The sequence below is a fragment of the Ambystoma mexicanum genome, chromosome 10 (genome assembly GCF_040938575.1).
Source record: "Ambystoma mexicanum isolate Mex_15411 chromosome 10, UKY_AmexF1_1, whole genome shotgun sequence".
Lineage (NCBI taxonomy): Eukaryota > Metazoa > Chordata > Amphibia > Caudata > Ambystomatidae > Ambystoma > Ambystoma mexicanum.
Window position 1 is genome coordinate 310,991,766 of NC_090932.1, and position 14,861 is coordinate 311,006,626.

General features: G+C 45.4%; 1 protein-coding gene across 5 annotated transcripts in view; it reads right to left on the bottom strand.

The window, feature by feature from the left end:
* GIGYF2 (GRB10 interacting GYF protein 2) overlaps positions 1–14,861 on the bottom strand; it is a 2,415,541-nt gene that overhangs the window by 2,313,098 nt on the left and 87,582 nt on the right. For all 5 annotated transcript variants that reach the window (XM_069617902.1, XM_069617899.1, XM_069617900.1 and 2 more), the window contains exon 2: positions 13,277–13,376. In XM_069617902.1, the coding sequence (XP_069474003.1) occupies positions 13,277–13,317 (41 nt within the window). In that variant the 5' untranslated portion in view covers positions 13,318–13,376. The remainder of the gene's footprint in view (positions 1–13,276; positions 13,377–14,861) is intronic.

Consider the following 14,861-nt stretch of genomic DNA (forward strand, 5'->3'; position numbering starts at 1 on the left):
CCATGTGCATGGTTGGCTCTTTTGGTTTAAAATGCCATCTTATTGATCTGGAGTCTGATAGCAATAAGGGTCAGTGTTTTAGTCTTGTCCCATGTGTCTTTTTAGAGCCTGCAAGTACACAACTCCAAAATGTTTTGGTTGGTGCCTGACGGTATGTTCCGAGTCAGGTTTTACGCTTTTGTTGCAGTATTAACTCTTAGTTCCTGCTCATGTGCTAATCTATCACCATGCTTATTTGGGGTTTGCCCAGTCGCTAAGCCCTTTACCATTTCTTTTTTTGTAATAGTTGGATTAGGCCACTCAGAGGCTACTTTGTCCGGGATTTCGCAGAGTGCATCAACGTAGTTTGGTGAGCTTGCACTATCAAGATGTAAAAGTTCTTTTTCAAGACTCTTTAGTCCTTGCGTGCAAGCCGTAGCCCTCTTCATATGGGGCACAAAACAAATCCTCCCCATCTGCCTCCGCAGGGCTCTTTACCCCTCCCGTTTGTCTCTGCGGGCAGTGTCTTGCGTCGCTAACAAGCGTGTCTAATTCGCCATGCGCGGACTCCGCCGCGGCCAGAGGCTGGGAAAAAGCACCGCCACATTCATTGAGGTAAGCAGTGTCAATAAGGGGGAGAGAGGGGCGGGGTGAGGTTTCGCTGCAAGAAGTACCTTCTGGATCTTCCAGCTGTTCCAGCTCTTCCGCAGCGATCCTGTATCGATCATTCTCCTCGTGTTCCTCCACATTTTGAAGAGGGGGTTTCGCCTGCTTTTACTGTGCATGTTGATCTCCTCTGTGAACTGCGTGTCTCGCGTCTCCCCAGAGCCAGTTAGCTTCATTTGGCTCTGTGTTCTTGGGGCAATATTATAAGTGTTACTTTGATCCATAATCGCCCTCAGCAGCCCCCTTAGCAAACACTCTCTCGACGCTCCGCGTCAGGAGTAGGGGTTTTGTAGGTAGGGACAGCCTCTGATGATAGAGATGGAGAAAATACTCCAAAGCCACAGATTGTGGAAAAGCTGTTGCAGGTACTGCCACAGTGTCTCTATCCATACATCTGAGACCGAGTTTCTGAATCGTGTGCAAACAATGTACATAACCGTTCACAGCAACTGGTTTTATGAAAATGTAATTATTTCTACACTTTTTAGGTTCTAGCTAGTTAACTCACGGCTGTATTATTGCAACAGTCTATTGTTAAGTATCTCAAAAAACAACATCAAGGCACTCCAGAATACCCAAAATGGTGCTGTTCAGGCAGCACACAGCCTTTACAAGAGAGCCCATATCACCAAGGCAGGGAGGGAATTGCGCTGGTTCCTGTGAAACATCTTGTTACTCAAACTACTATCCCTAACGGTCAAGTGCCAAAATCAAGACGCACCTCGGTATCTAGTAAACCAGCTTGTCCCTCTCCCTTTGAGACGCAACTTACGATCCTATGACCCACATAAACTGGTGCAACCGAGATTCAAATTAACAAGCTTCGGCAGAACCAGCTTTGATTGTCAAGCCCCCTTAGCCTGGAATAAGCCTTCCCTGGATCGAACGCTGGCCATTTCTCTCAAGGACTTAACAGATTAAGTCCCTCCTGTTTAACCTGAAACCAGACTAAAACATACTGCCCTCTGCCTTCCCCCATCTGTAGCTCGTTTGTTTGTCTTGTTTCTTGTCTTTCGTGTGCACCCCGTGGCCCATGGGCGAGTGACAGTACAAAAAGTTAAATACATAAAGTTAGCATGGTTGGTCATTGGGAAAGTAGGATGATTTAATATGCTTGGGGGGATAGCTCAGGGGCAACGTGCTCGCCTTGGAAGCGAGACGACACGGAGCACCACAAGTTCGATCCCTGGGTCCGCGCTTAGAAACCTCTGGGTATTAAGCGCGTTATAAATTACCTATCATCTCATATCCTCACAATTCTCTCGTTCATATATAGAAGTTTTGTAACCTATGTCAAACAGGATCAATCGGCACCATAGTAGTCATAGCACCAGTACCTTTGTGGCAAAAACCATTACCCTAATACTGGTGTAAATTTTTTTTTTTTTAATTTTAAAAAAGGCACCTTCCTAAGGTGATTAGTGGTTAACCTTCAAATGTCACAGTCAACAGGCAGCACTATATCATGTACACAACTAGTAATGTGTAAGTAAGTGGAAGAATGTACAAACTAAATAGGAAAAGGGGGCACAGAAAAAATAACAGCTCAGCTGTCCGCTATACATTACAGAGCGGAAAGCCAATGAATAATGATAACCATTTAATAAACACATTCGCAGTTCTTAATGTCCAATAAGAAACAGACAATTCAAATACAAATTCAAAATAAGCCATATCAAATACATGGGAAAAAGAAATCAAGATTATACGAGCCAAGAATCCAGGAACTAGGAGCAGTAACAGGGCCTAAAAAGGAAAGGGACACTAGATCACTACTGATGGACAGATTCGTATATGGCCTAAATTAGAAGAACAAGTTACTTACCAACTGTAACGTTCTTTTCGAATGGATGTTCCTCCCACGTATTCCTTACCTTTGATAAATCCATTTCCAGCTTGCTGGGCTCGGAAAAAATGTTTACAGTAGAGGGCGCTGCGCGTCGAAGTCCCTCGCGTGGTTGTCCCTCGAAGGCCTCCTTATCGGCGCCGACGTCACCATAGGTATAAATGGCCTTGCGCAGCGTCCATTGCTCAGTTCAGTTTTGAGGTGCTGTTTTTGCCTTATATGAGATGGTAGTACCCTTGAAGGAGCGTAGGCTGCAACTACAAGGGAAGTTTTACTGAGGGGTAGGACGGGAGGGGCGATAAGGAATACGTGTGTGGAACATCCAGTCGAAAGAAAGTTATAGTTGCAATTAACTTGTTCTTCGAATGGATTGTGTCCTCCCACGTATTCCTCATCTTTGATAGACTCCCAAAGCAGTAATGTGTATAGGAGGCGGGAGTAAAATGTAATGATTTATTTTAAAATGAACATAGTGCAACACAGCGTTCCCAAATTTAGTCTCCTGGCTAATGGAGGAATCTAGACTGTAGAATAGGGATGTAACGGTATACCGTTAATGATACCGTGAACAACTTAATTGAACAATAATAACCGTCACATTGTTTATACTGGTATACCGTTAAGTGTGCTTTTCAATCTGATTTGGAAAGGCTGCAGTAAGCAAGTGCTGCACAGTCTTGGTCTTGCACTACTGTATGTGCCGTCTGCCAAAGGGCCTTTTTTGGCAGACAAGATCATAGGGAAAGTGAGGCCACATTAGTAATCAGTAGGGTCGGGTCAAAGATCGGCCGACTTTGAGCGAATTGTGTTGAAAGCTGCCGAGTGCCTGAACCTTTATGTTCCACATGCAAAGCTGGTAACAATGAGCTGACTGACTGGCTCTATAAGCATACCAGAGATTCTAATTCATAGACTCCGCCAGACCTGGATTTCAAGGGCCAACTAGAACAAAGTTATTTTGTTTCAGGCATTATTTATTTGAAAGGCAGCATACAGAATTTAAACGTTTTCACACAGCCATGCTGCTCCGCGCTACAGGTCAGATAATTCTATGCTGATTGTCCCGATTTTCAATTTGCAGTTAACAAGACCACAGGGACATCGCAAGGATGAGCTGAGGGCCTGAACTGAAAGTGAGCATTTTATTTTTCCTTTTGTTCGTATGTAAACAAATGTAATAAAACTTTCAGTGACTTGCAAAACAGTGGAGCCAGAAGCACTTTGCTTAGCAACCACTCGCCCAGCAGGAGCAGAAATGTATCGATTCAGTCTTGCCCGGCATCATGTGCCATTAGTTCAGTAAGTTAAGGTCCTACTGCACTGAGCAAACACATTGGAACAGCTCTTGCTCAGGCTGTCGAACTACTCTCCCCAAGGTTTAGATTCAAAGAACTTAAGTTCCTCATGGTCATGGATCGGATAGTCATCCAGTTCTGTTTTAACTTAGAATTCTGGGATTTGTAGTTTTCCCACCAATTTGAAAGATGGGGGAACTACACATACCAGAATTCAAAGGAGGGAATGAACTGGATGCCCTTCTGATGCATGTCCACAAACAACTTTAGCTCTGTAGACCAGGCATGGCTGAACCAAAAATGCAAAATGCTTGTGTGGGCCAGTTTTTTGCGTCAAAGTGGGGCACTTTCTTGGCCAAAGTGGGCCAGTTTGATGAGTGACTTCACTATGTGGCTAATAGTTTTGACCACTGTTGCTGAATAAATAGTCTTTTAAATGTACAATTTGCATCACATTTTATCAAAAATTTCCCTTTGGGTACTATTCAAACAGTGTTCCAAAAGGAATGAATTCCCATTTGCAACTGTGAGCCACTTTTATGTTGGTCCCCAAAACAATTTTATGCCCCAGTCCAACCCTGCAGTAGACTGTGAACACTGGGCCTATCAGTGCTTTCAGCTAGTAAATTATCTCCCCCCCCCCACTGTCCTCTGTGTAGATTTGCACATTGTTGTTGCTTCGCTTGATCCTTCACCTACCTGCCTTTTGCATATGGCACTGGACCAGAGCAATGGGGGTGAGATATTTCTTAGGTCTATTCTCAATTTGTGACACCACCCATGAAAGCATTCCTCCCTCTGAACTCACATCACAAGGGTCCTAATGTACTCAGACCTTGGGGAAATGGTTTTGATGGGGCTGTGTTGAGGTAGTGGTCTAGGCCATATTTGTGCGGATATGTATTTTAACTGTCATTTTCAACGTTTTTTTTTGCCTCCATCTTTAAAAAGGTAAATGAACATGTATTTCAAGAAAGAAATCAAAGGCGCCCACTGAACGCTGTCCCTTTTTAAATGGTCAGTGGTGACTCCGACATCAGACCTTCATAATACAGCAGGCAGATAGTAAATAAGCTATAGTTGATTAGATCACTATGCAACCATTTGGTGTGTGTGTGTTGGCTATGACATTTCAGACTGCTCACGAGTGACTTTTCTCCCTTTAATGGGATAAAGAGTTGTCAAAACAAACTTTGTCGCAGCGAGGGGTCATGATGCCCATGCCATGTGGTTCCAAAAAATGCAAGTCGAGGCCAATTTTCAAAGCAATGACCTGTGACTGAGCAGCAAGCTCATTGCTCAAAATGTGCATTATAACACTTCTACTAGTCACTCTTTCATTCAAGGCGATCACCGAGTGAGTGCCATGAAAGACCACTTCTGCAGCTGCCTTAGATTCCTGGAGGATCAGCTAAATATGTGCAGAGACAAGTTTCAAAATGTTACCTTGCTACAACTAGAAAATCCTGCCTGCGTATTCGTAAATTAACTAAAAAGCATTGACTTAATGGTAAGTTAAAGAGCTCCAAATGCAAAAAGGTAATGTAAAAATAAAAGTTCATTTTTTTGGTCCAAGTACTTTCAGTTGGAGCAGTTTTTAAAGCCATTCCGTAAACCACACGTGCCCGACACAAAATCAATATGTTAGCAATAGGAAGAATAAATACAGTGCCAAGAAGAAAAAGGATTTACTTTGGGTTGGCGGCTTTGGGGTTTAATGATTTATAATGGATAATGTTTTCTAAACATATGACAATGGGGGATTTCCCTGGTTCTGTCATTGAATTTACATATAATAAGTCACACCGCAAAATTCACTCATCTCTGCTGGTATTCCCTGCTGCCATACCAAAGGGTAATATGTCCGTGATTAGTGAACACCTTTTGGCCGCAAGTAAACTAAAGGCTATAACGTAAAGAGAGAGTGGGGGAGCTAAACTCCTCCTCCTCCTCCGCCTCCTCCTCCTCCTCCTCCTCCTCCTCCTCCTCCTCCTCCTCTTCCTCCTCTTCCTCCTCTTCCTCCTCTTCCTCCTCTTCCTCCTCTTCCTCCTCTTCCTCCACGTGCGTTTGTGTTGTTTGGTGGAAGCAAGGGGTGGCATTTCAGTGGAAAGTATGTTGAAAAGCCCAATTCCGGCCCTGGGTGCCTGGTTTTGTTTGGGATGATAAATCTGACAATTTATGACCTTTTAAGAAAATATTTGTTAAGATTAGTTAACTCCACCTGCTATACCGCGATAACCATGATGTACCGTCATTTGACAAGAAGGTTATCATACCGCCATAAAACTAATACCGTGACACCCCTACTGTAGAATTTGGTGAAAGTATGTGCAGACGACCATGTTGAAGCCACACATGTCTTTAACTGGAACTTCTCTTTGAAGAGCTAAAGAGGCTGCGATACCCCTGGTTGAATGAGCCCTGAGGTGTTGAGGAGGCTCTTTTCCCGCCAATTTATAGCACTTTATGATAGTTAGTATTATCCATCTTGAGATGGTCTGTTTCGTGATAGGTAAACCTAGGTTATGGCCTGCATAGCCCACAAACTACTGATCTGCTGGTCTAATCCTTGCCAGTCTGTTAATGTAAAAACTCAAGGCACGCCTTGGATCCAGTCTGTGCAATCTCTCTTCCTCTTTCCCTGGATGGGGAGGAGGGTAAAATGAAGGTACGGTTATTTTTTGTGTGATGTGGAATACTGAGACCACCTTTGGGAGGAATTTTGGCTTCACTTGAAGAACTACCTTATCTTTGTGAAAGGCTGTATGAGGAGGTTTGCAAGATAAAGCTTGTAATTCGCTTACACTTCTAGCAGAAGTTAAAGCCACTAGGAAGACTGTTTTAAGAGTGAGAAACCTTAATGGACAGGAATGAAGAGGTTCAAATGGAGTACCCATTAGAAATTTCAAGAGTAGGTTTAAATCCCACAGAGGGCCTTGAAAAGGAGTTGGGGGAAAGACATTAGTCAACCCTTTCAGGAATTGAAGGACTATGGGCAACTTGAAATATGAAGGCTCCTCAGCCGTGCGCTTAAAGATTGACAGTGCGGCGAGTTAACCCTTGATTGTGCCAACTTGAAGGCCTGAATTTGCCAAATATAGTAAGAAAGATAACACCATCGGTGTACTACATGAAAAAGGTTCAATATTTTTATCTTTACACCAGCTGAAAAATGTGTTCCAACGGCAGCGTTACAGATTTTGTTGCTGGCCTCCTGGATGAAACCAACACCTCCATTACGTCATCCAGGAGGTCCCAATCCATGTATCTTAACTTTTCAGAAACCAAGCGTGAAGGTTGAGAGTCCTGATATCCGGATGGAGAAGCGGACCTCCCTCCTGTGAGAGAAGATCCTCTCTTTGTGGAAGATGAATCAGAGGACAGATGGACAGGTCTAGAAGATCCGGGTACCACGTTCTCCTGGGCCAATCCGGGGCAATTAAGATCATGGGTTTCTGGAATCTCCTCAACCTCCTGATGAATTGAGGAATGACGGGGACTGGAGGAAACGCGTACAGAAGAGGAAACTCCTAGTCCACTACAAACGCGTCCCCTACAGCTCCTCTTGGGGGAAATTCCCTTCAGCAATACTGATCACACTTCCGGTTGATACCGGTGGCAAACAGATCCACCTGAGGGGTTCCCCAAATGGCGAAGATCTCTTGAAGGACTTCCTGAGCTAGTTCCCACTCGTGGGAGACTGCTCTGCCTGCTCAGAGCGTCCGCCGTCGTGTTTTTCTCCCCGGCTAGGTGAACTGCCGATAGAGAGATTCCTTCTTGAATTGCCCAGAACGAGAGCTGCATTGCCTCTCTGCACAGTGGCAATGACCCTACGCCTCCCGTTTTGTTGAGGTAGTGCTTGGCCACTGTGTTGTCCGTCATTATCAGGAAATATTTTGCCTGTCCTGATGGCAGGAAAGCTTTCAGTGCTAGCCTGATCGCTCTGAGCTCTTATCGGTTGATGTGTAGTCTGGACTCCGATGGAAACCAAAGACCGCTGATGGTCAAGTTGTTGGCATGGGCTCCCCCACCCAATGAGTGAAGCGGCCGTGACTACGGTCATCTCCGGCCATGGTTACCAAAACTGTTCTTTCAAGATAGTCTCCCGACAGGCCCACCGCTGAAGGTCTTGTGCTACTCTGTCCGGGACTTGTAGGAGATCTTACATTCTTCCTCAGAATTGTAACCATTGGGTCCTTAGCGCCCACTGGAGAGATCTCCTTCTCAGGCGAGCCTCTGGCTCTAGAAAAATGCAGGATGCCATGAGGCCGAGCAACCTCAAAAAGTCAAAGGCTGGTAAACTGGTAGACGCTGGAAATTTTGAAACCTGGTGACCATCTGTAGACTAGCTTGAGCCCTCATCACTGCTGGCGAGGCTTTTCCCAGGAATGTGTCCTGGACTGCTCCAATGAACTGGCGTTTCGGTGACGGTATCATCCGTGACTTCTTTAAGTTGAGGGAGAAGCCCAGCTTGTGTAGGAAGTGGCAAACATAATCTAGATGGACCTGAGCTTGTTCCGGGGACACTGATCTGATCAACCAGTCATCCAGGTAGGGTAGACATGAATCCCTTCCCTCCTTAGACTTGCTGCCACAACCGCCATTAGCTTGGTGAAGACCCTCAGGCGGAGGTCAGCACAAATGGTATAACCCGAAATTGATAATGAGAGCTGCCAATGGCGAACCTCAGGTACTTCCTGTGCTTGACATGGATTGGAACATGAAAGTAAGCATCCTCAAAGTCCAGAGATACCAACCAATCCTGAAACTGGAGGGCCTGAAGGATCTGAGAAAGAGTTTCCATCTTGAACTTGCCTTTCCTGAGGAATCTGTTCAATTCACGCAAGTCCAAGATGGGTCTCAATCCTCCATCCTTGTTTGGTATTAGAAAGTAGGGGTGGGAATACCAACCCTTGTTCCTCTGCACTACAGGTACCGGTTCCATGGCACCTTTCTCTAGCATGTCTGAAATCTCCTGCATAAGGAGCGGGTCTGGAAGCTTCAAAGAGTTGTTCCCCGGTGGATGACTGAGGAGTGCTCAGTCACCATGCAAATCTGCGGATTATGGTACTCGCCGCCATGGCTCTGCTGATGCTGTCAGCACAGTCGAGACCTGTTTGGAGAGACTCACAAATCGCATCCTTCCCATCCTTGATATTATTCAAGAATGTGTCTCGTTCCTCTCCTTCTGTGAGAAGGTCAGCCGTCGATGAAGCACACTCCCAAAGGGTCTGGCTGAAACCAGCTAGTGTGCAAGTGACGTTAATAGACTTTAATAGACTTAAGTGCCATGCTGCATGCTGAAAAGATCTTTTTAGACATGGCATCAAATCTTTTGTCATCTCTATCTTGTGATATAGTGGGGTATGCCAACTTACTACTTGACAACATCGCTGCCTGCACTACTAAACTCTCTGGAGTTGGGTGTTTGTTTAAATATACAGCGTCTGAGACCGACACTCTGTACTTCGCAGAGAGCTTTTTATTTACTGAAGGGATAACCTCCGGTGTTCCCCAATTTGCAGCTATTTTTCTCTGCAATGCTGCATGAAAAGGAACTATAGGGTCTTCTTGAGGCCCTTTATCTAAGATGTCCGTTAGATCATCTTATTGGAAAGAGAGTGCAGGTGTTGTCCACCCCATAAATTCCTTAATTCTTCTCATAAGGGCTCCGTAAGGCATTTCTGCATGCTCTCCAGGTTCTGGTCTGGCAAAATACACCTCTGGAGAGGTATCTATGCCACTGGCATCTTGTAAAGAGTCCCAAAGATATCTCAATCTACTCTCCTTATATATTAGCTTCTCTGGAATAGGCACTCTTGGAGTTTGTAAACCAAAAGGCCTCTCATTAGCAGAGTCCTCTCCTACATACATAGAGGATAAAGCTCTGAAATAGTCAGAGCGTGGATAAGGGGTATTGATTGATTGATATTTTATTTCTATTGCGCTCTTACACAAGTGTTTCAGAGCGCGACAAGGCAAGGGAGGGAAACGGGGGAGAACAAAACAGCAATCTTACTAAGCCCAGTGACATTGAGAACGCGCAAGTGCATGGGAGAGGGGGGAGGGGAAAAGTGCATGGAAGGGGGAGAGGTGGAAAGTGCGAAGCAGAGGAGAAACAGATAAATAACAAATAAATAATAAAGGCAACAAACAGTGGTAATGCAGCCAGCAATTTGCAAGTGCTAGGTTTAAGGCAGCAGACAGGGTAATCAGGAAAATCCATTTCAAGAAAAGAGGGTGCCAGATTGGTGGACACCGCTTGGGATAGAGTTGTAGTGGTCGATGTAGACGTCATAGGTCTCGACAAAGCTGCAAATGGCATAAAAAAAAAATAAAAAAAATAAAAGACTTCAATGTTGTCGAGAAAAATCAGGATTCTATTCTACTCAGTGTCGTCGATATTGTCGATGCCACTTTCAACGCCTTGGGCGGGTCCTTCGACACCTCTAGTGCCGATGGTGCCGTTGGGGCCCGAGGCTCCGAGGGCCCCTCTTTCATCGGGGTCGATGACAGACTTGTGCGTCGAAGGTACCTTAGACGATGGCGGCGATGACGCAGTCTTATTCGAAGAATTTGTGACGCTCAAGGGTTTTTGTTTGCCGGGTTCGACGACTCACCGCATTTTTATTTTTTGCGGGTCTTTCACCCGCGGTATCACCTCTAGGTATCTCCGAGGGGGACAAGGCAGCTTTCTCAAAAACCCTTACCATATTCTTGCAAAATTCCTTCCACTTTGCTGGAGAGCTGTGTTTAGTGGGGCAGGTGACCCTTTCTGGGAAATTAGAGGAAGGAGGAGATCTATGACGCCTCTTCTTAGAATGTCTCGATCTCGAAGAGTGGTGGGAACTGCTTCAAGATCTCGATCGGGAATGTTTCTTTCGATGTTGAGGAGACGAATGTCTCGACTCAGCCGAGGACAATTTCGAAGGGGTCGAAGATTTAGCTATCTTACCTCATTCTAGCTTCCCCCTACGCTCCTGCAAGGCTTTCGCCATCATGGACATACAGTCCTCACTTTCGTGCTCTGATCCCAGACACCACAAACAGATCCTGTGAGGATCTGTTAATGACATCTTTTTTACACAACATTTTTTTAAGCCGGATCGTGGCGTCGAAGCAGACAAAGATGCCATCATAGGATGAAGATTTTCGAAGAATATAGTGAATAACTGAGCGTTGTGTCTCCGAGGCTTACGAAGTGCGGAAAAACAGAGCTGAGCAACGGACACTGTACAAAGCTATTTATACCTATGGTAACGTCAGCGCCGATACGGAGGCCTTCGAGGGACACCGACTTGAGGGACGTCGACGAGCAGCGCCCTCTACTGTGAAAAAAAATTCCAAGGCCAGCAAGCTGGAAATGGATTTATCAAAGGTAAGGAATACGTGGGAGGACACAATCCATTCGAATGGTATGTTATTTGGGTATATGAGCAATGTGTTACTCTGTAAATAATCTGGCCAATAAAGACCAGTCTTCTAAATCAATTTTACTGCTCATGAGCAACTGCTCCACTACTCCTCTGTGAATGTCCTTTACAAGGCCACAAACATAAAATGTAGTAGTGTATCTGCAACAGCTGCCAACTAGACAATGCACAAAATAAGGACAAAAATATTTACGAGGCAAGTCGTACCAATACGTACCAGTAACAAAGCAGTGTACATTTCAAACATTTTTCTATGCGCCTGTGAACTGAAAGCTAATTTGACAGTTAGGAGGGACTTTCAGAAACAGCACTGATGTGGGATTCTGAGAGGCTAATCTAGTGGATAAGGAAGTATTTTTTTTCTAACCAAATTCTAGCTGGGTAGAGTAGGCTGAGCAGTAAGGATTAGACTCATGGGATCAGAGGTCTAGTGCGTAGGTACAATTAACAGACAGTCAAGTATTAAACGGTCCACATAAATGTATAAAAATATACTACATATTATGCCAAAACGCATGCAAGCAAAAATGTTCAACAACAAAGGAGAAAAACGATTATTCAGACAAACAAATGTGCCTTAGGGCAGTTGATAGCTTACGAATTCCTTCCATAGCCAGGTAATTAAAAACCCAATGTTTTAATGGGATAGCTCACACCACCTGAAAAGGGGTTCAGGAAAGCCAAAGGTCTCCCTGCAACAAGACTTTGCTAAAGCCAACAAGTACGTTTTTAAAGTTGTCAATCAAGTAATAGGTCCCCCATAAGGGAAGGGGTTAAATCAATTCCAGCTCAGTGATGGGTGCCCAAGAAGAATCCCTAACCAGGACTTGACTAAACAGTCAGTTAAGGGCAGTTCCACTGATTGGACTATACGCCCATTGAATCTTTATAGGGCGAGATGTGTAACACGTGTGGTACGTGCACTCTGCCCCACACTCCGGATTCACAAAAATACCATCTCCAGGTAATTAAGAGTCGCTGGATCAAACTACTCACACCCTTGGTCTTGATGCTGGTGGTCTTTGTTTTTCAGTTGTGGATTGGACTTACGATGGTTCACATCTCTCATAGATGGAACAGGTCTAGAGATACCCCAGCTGGACTAGATTGCAACATTGAAAGATTACACCTGCGACTCCCACAGTGAAAGTTCACTGCGTCCCTCCTCCCCAGGACTTTTGTGGCACACAAGTTTACCCTGGTATGGGTCAGGCCGGCTATGAGTTTGCTGGCGATGAGGGGCTGCAGACAGGCCCTCTTCTCAGTGGAGAACAGTGGCTTCAGACAACAAGCTTCCTCGGCCACAAGTAGATCTACCAAGTGTCAGGTTTCTAGGCGAGACGTTCAGGTACAGCAACAATGCACATTTAGTGGATGGTCAGTCCTAAGAATGCTCCAGGAACACTTCAGATGTCCACTGATGGCAGGAGAGCAGTACAGGACACAAGATTGATTAGGCCCATTAGTCTGCTGAGGTGTAAGCACCGACTGTTTCCCCTGTTCACAGAGAGATGAAGTCCAGAGGTACCCAAGTGGCTGGTTTTGGCAATTGTTCCCTCATTAGCGATCCTTTTTGGCTCTTCTCTCTTTGCACTCATTGTTACAACGGCTTCCGGAATGGCCCCAGATCGTCTCCTTAGAACTCATGTCTGGGACCTGCCCTTACACACCAACGGGAAGGATCTGCACTATTCAAACAAGTAGTGGCCGTCCGTGATGCTACGTTATTTCCGAAATAAAGTAGAGGAGTGCTTGGGGCAGAATGATTATGTGCTTGGGGACAGAGAGAAAGAAGAGAACTCAGGGGTTGGCCAACACTAATAAGGCTCGACTATACTGGGCCAAGACAGGAAAAACGTTCAGGAATTGTCCTGCCAGTGTCAAGAAACAGTAGGTGAAACGCAGGCAAGCATGAAAGTGCATTATATAATGTGTAGAGTGATACAGGTGGAACACCCCTCTGGTTTTATCATAGTTTGAGTTAAAGTCATTTTTGGAGAAGGGTTAAGTGATGGGGCTGCTGTCGGTTACATGGTCTTCTGATACATGTGACTTACCATTCTGGCCCAAAGTTAAGCGTCTGAGTTTCTGCTGCCATTGCTGCTCTTTATATATATATATATATATATATACTTATATTTTAAATTGAATGAAAACCTAGGAGGAAAGAAAAGAAAGATGTTAGAAAAAACACAAGACAAATCAACCAATACAATACCAGGAAAGTGCATCTAAGAAACCAAAAGGGCTTTGCTAATGACTCATCCGACTAGTCACCAGAGACACAGATTCACCTGAAGCTGACAGGGGCTGCAAATAATACGGCTGGGGCAGCTGACCCCAGTGCCAAACAAGAAACACCATCCAACAGCCTGATGCAGCAAAGGACAACCGACAATTAAGTCAATTGTGAGAGAGGACGTGGCCCCCATGTTTATCTGGAATCCTGCAGAGTTGACTTAAAACACTACTTAGCAGCGAAGTGGGAACATTTGGGATGTTGGTTGAGGTCAATTATCCTTTAACAGCTTTGCCCCAACATCCTGTAATTATGCGACACACCTACAGGAGGTATTGTCAAGTAATCACCCACGCCATTATTTTTTTTTTAAAAAATTTAGCAAGCATTTGTTAGGTGCTTATACAACTGAATAGCGTTTCAAAGCACCAGTAGGCTAATTGGGAAGGGAACAGGGAGGAAAAAATAACAGTAGCAAAAACAGTAAATAGTCACTTTCCTACTAGGCCTTCTGGGATACGGACATGCAAGTGCAGAGGAGTGGCAAGTGCTGGTGGAGGGCCCAGGAGAGAAGTGCTAAGGGGAGCCAAGAAGGAGAACCTCAGGCGAAGTGCTACTGCAGGCGATACCGAAGAATGGGATGCAGAGCTGTCAATCAGGGGCCCGCAAAGGTAGTGCATTGAGGGTGGTGGGTGCTGGTGTCGACTGGGAAGATCGGCCTGAAATCCTGTAAGATTCACGAGGATCAGGCCACCAGTCACAGCGGCAGTGGGGTGATTAGCAGGGAAGGGAAAGAGGTAGAGAAAAGCAGAGTTTTGAGCAGTTTCCAGAATTTGAGGAGGTCTGGCTCAAGTCTGAGAAGGGCAGGGAGGCTGTTCCAAAGGGAGGCGCCAGCTGAGGAGAGAGACCTGCCCCCACACTATTATTGGAGAAGCGTTTGACAGTCAAAGAGTTGGAGCTAAAGGAGCGTAGGGCTCTAGCAGGGGAGTATTTAGAGAGGGAAAATTGGAGATAGCGTGGTCCCAGAACCCAGAAGGCCTTGTGGATGAAGAGGGATTGATCCTTGCAGCCATTGGGAGCCAGTGGAGAGATTTTAGGGCTGGAGACATATGGTCCCTGGGCTTGAAGCCCAGGACAAGTCCTGCAGCCCCTATTCTGGCTTAGCTGGAGGGGGCATAGGGAGGAAAGAGGGAGATTGAGAAAGAGGCTGTTGCAGTAGTCCAAACTGGAGGACCAGATGTCTGGAGACGCTGAGCTTCTGGACAAAGATGAGGAAAGGAAGAATTCACCCAGAGGAGGTGGAGCTGGAAGTGGGACTGCTTAGTAAGATCCATGATGTGAGGGATGAAGGAGAGAGCGGAGTCAAAGGTTTTTGGCCTCATAGGATGGTGGGGGGAGAGGGC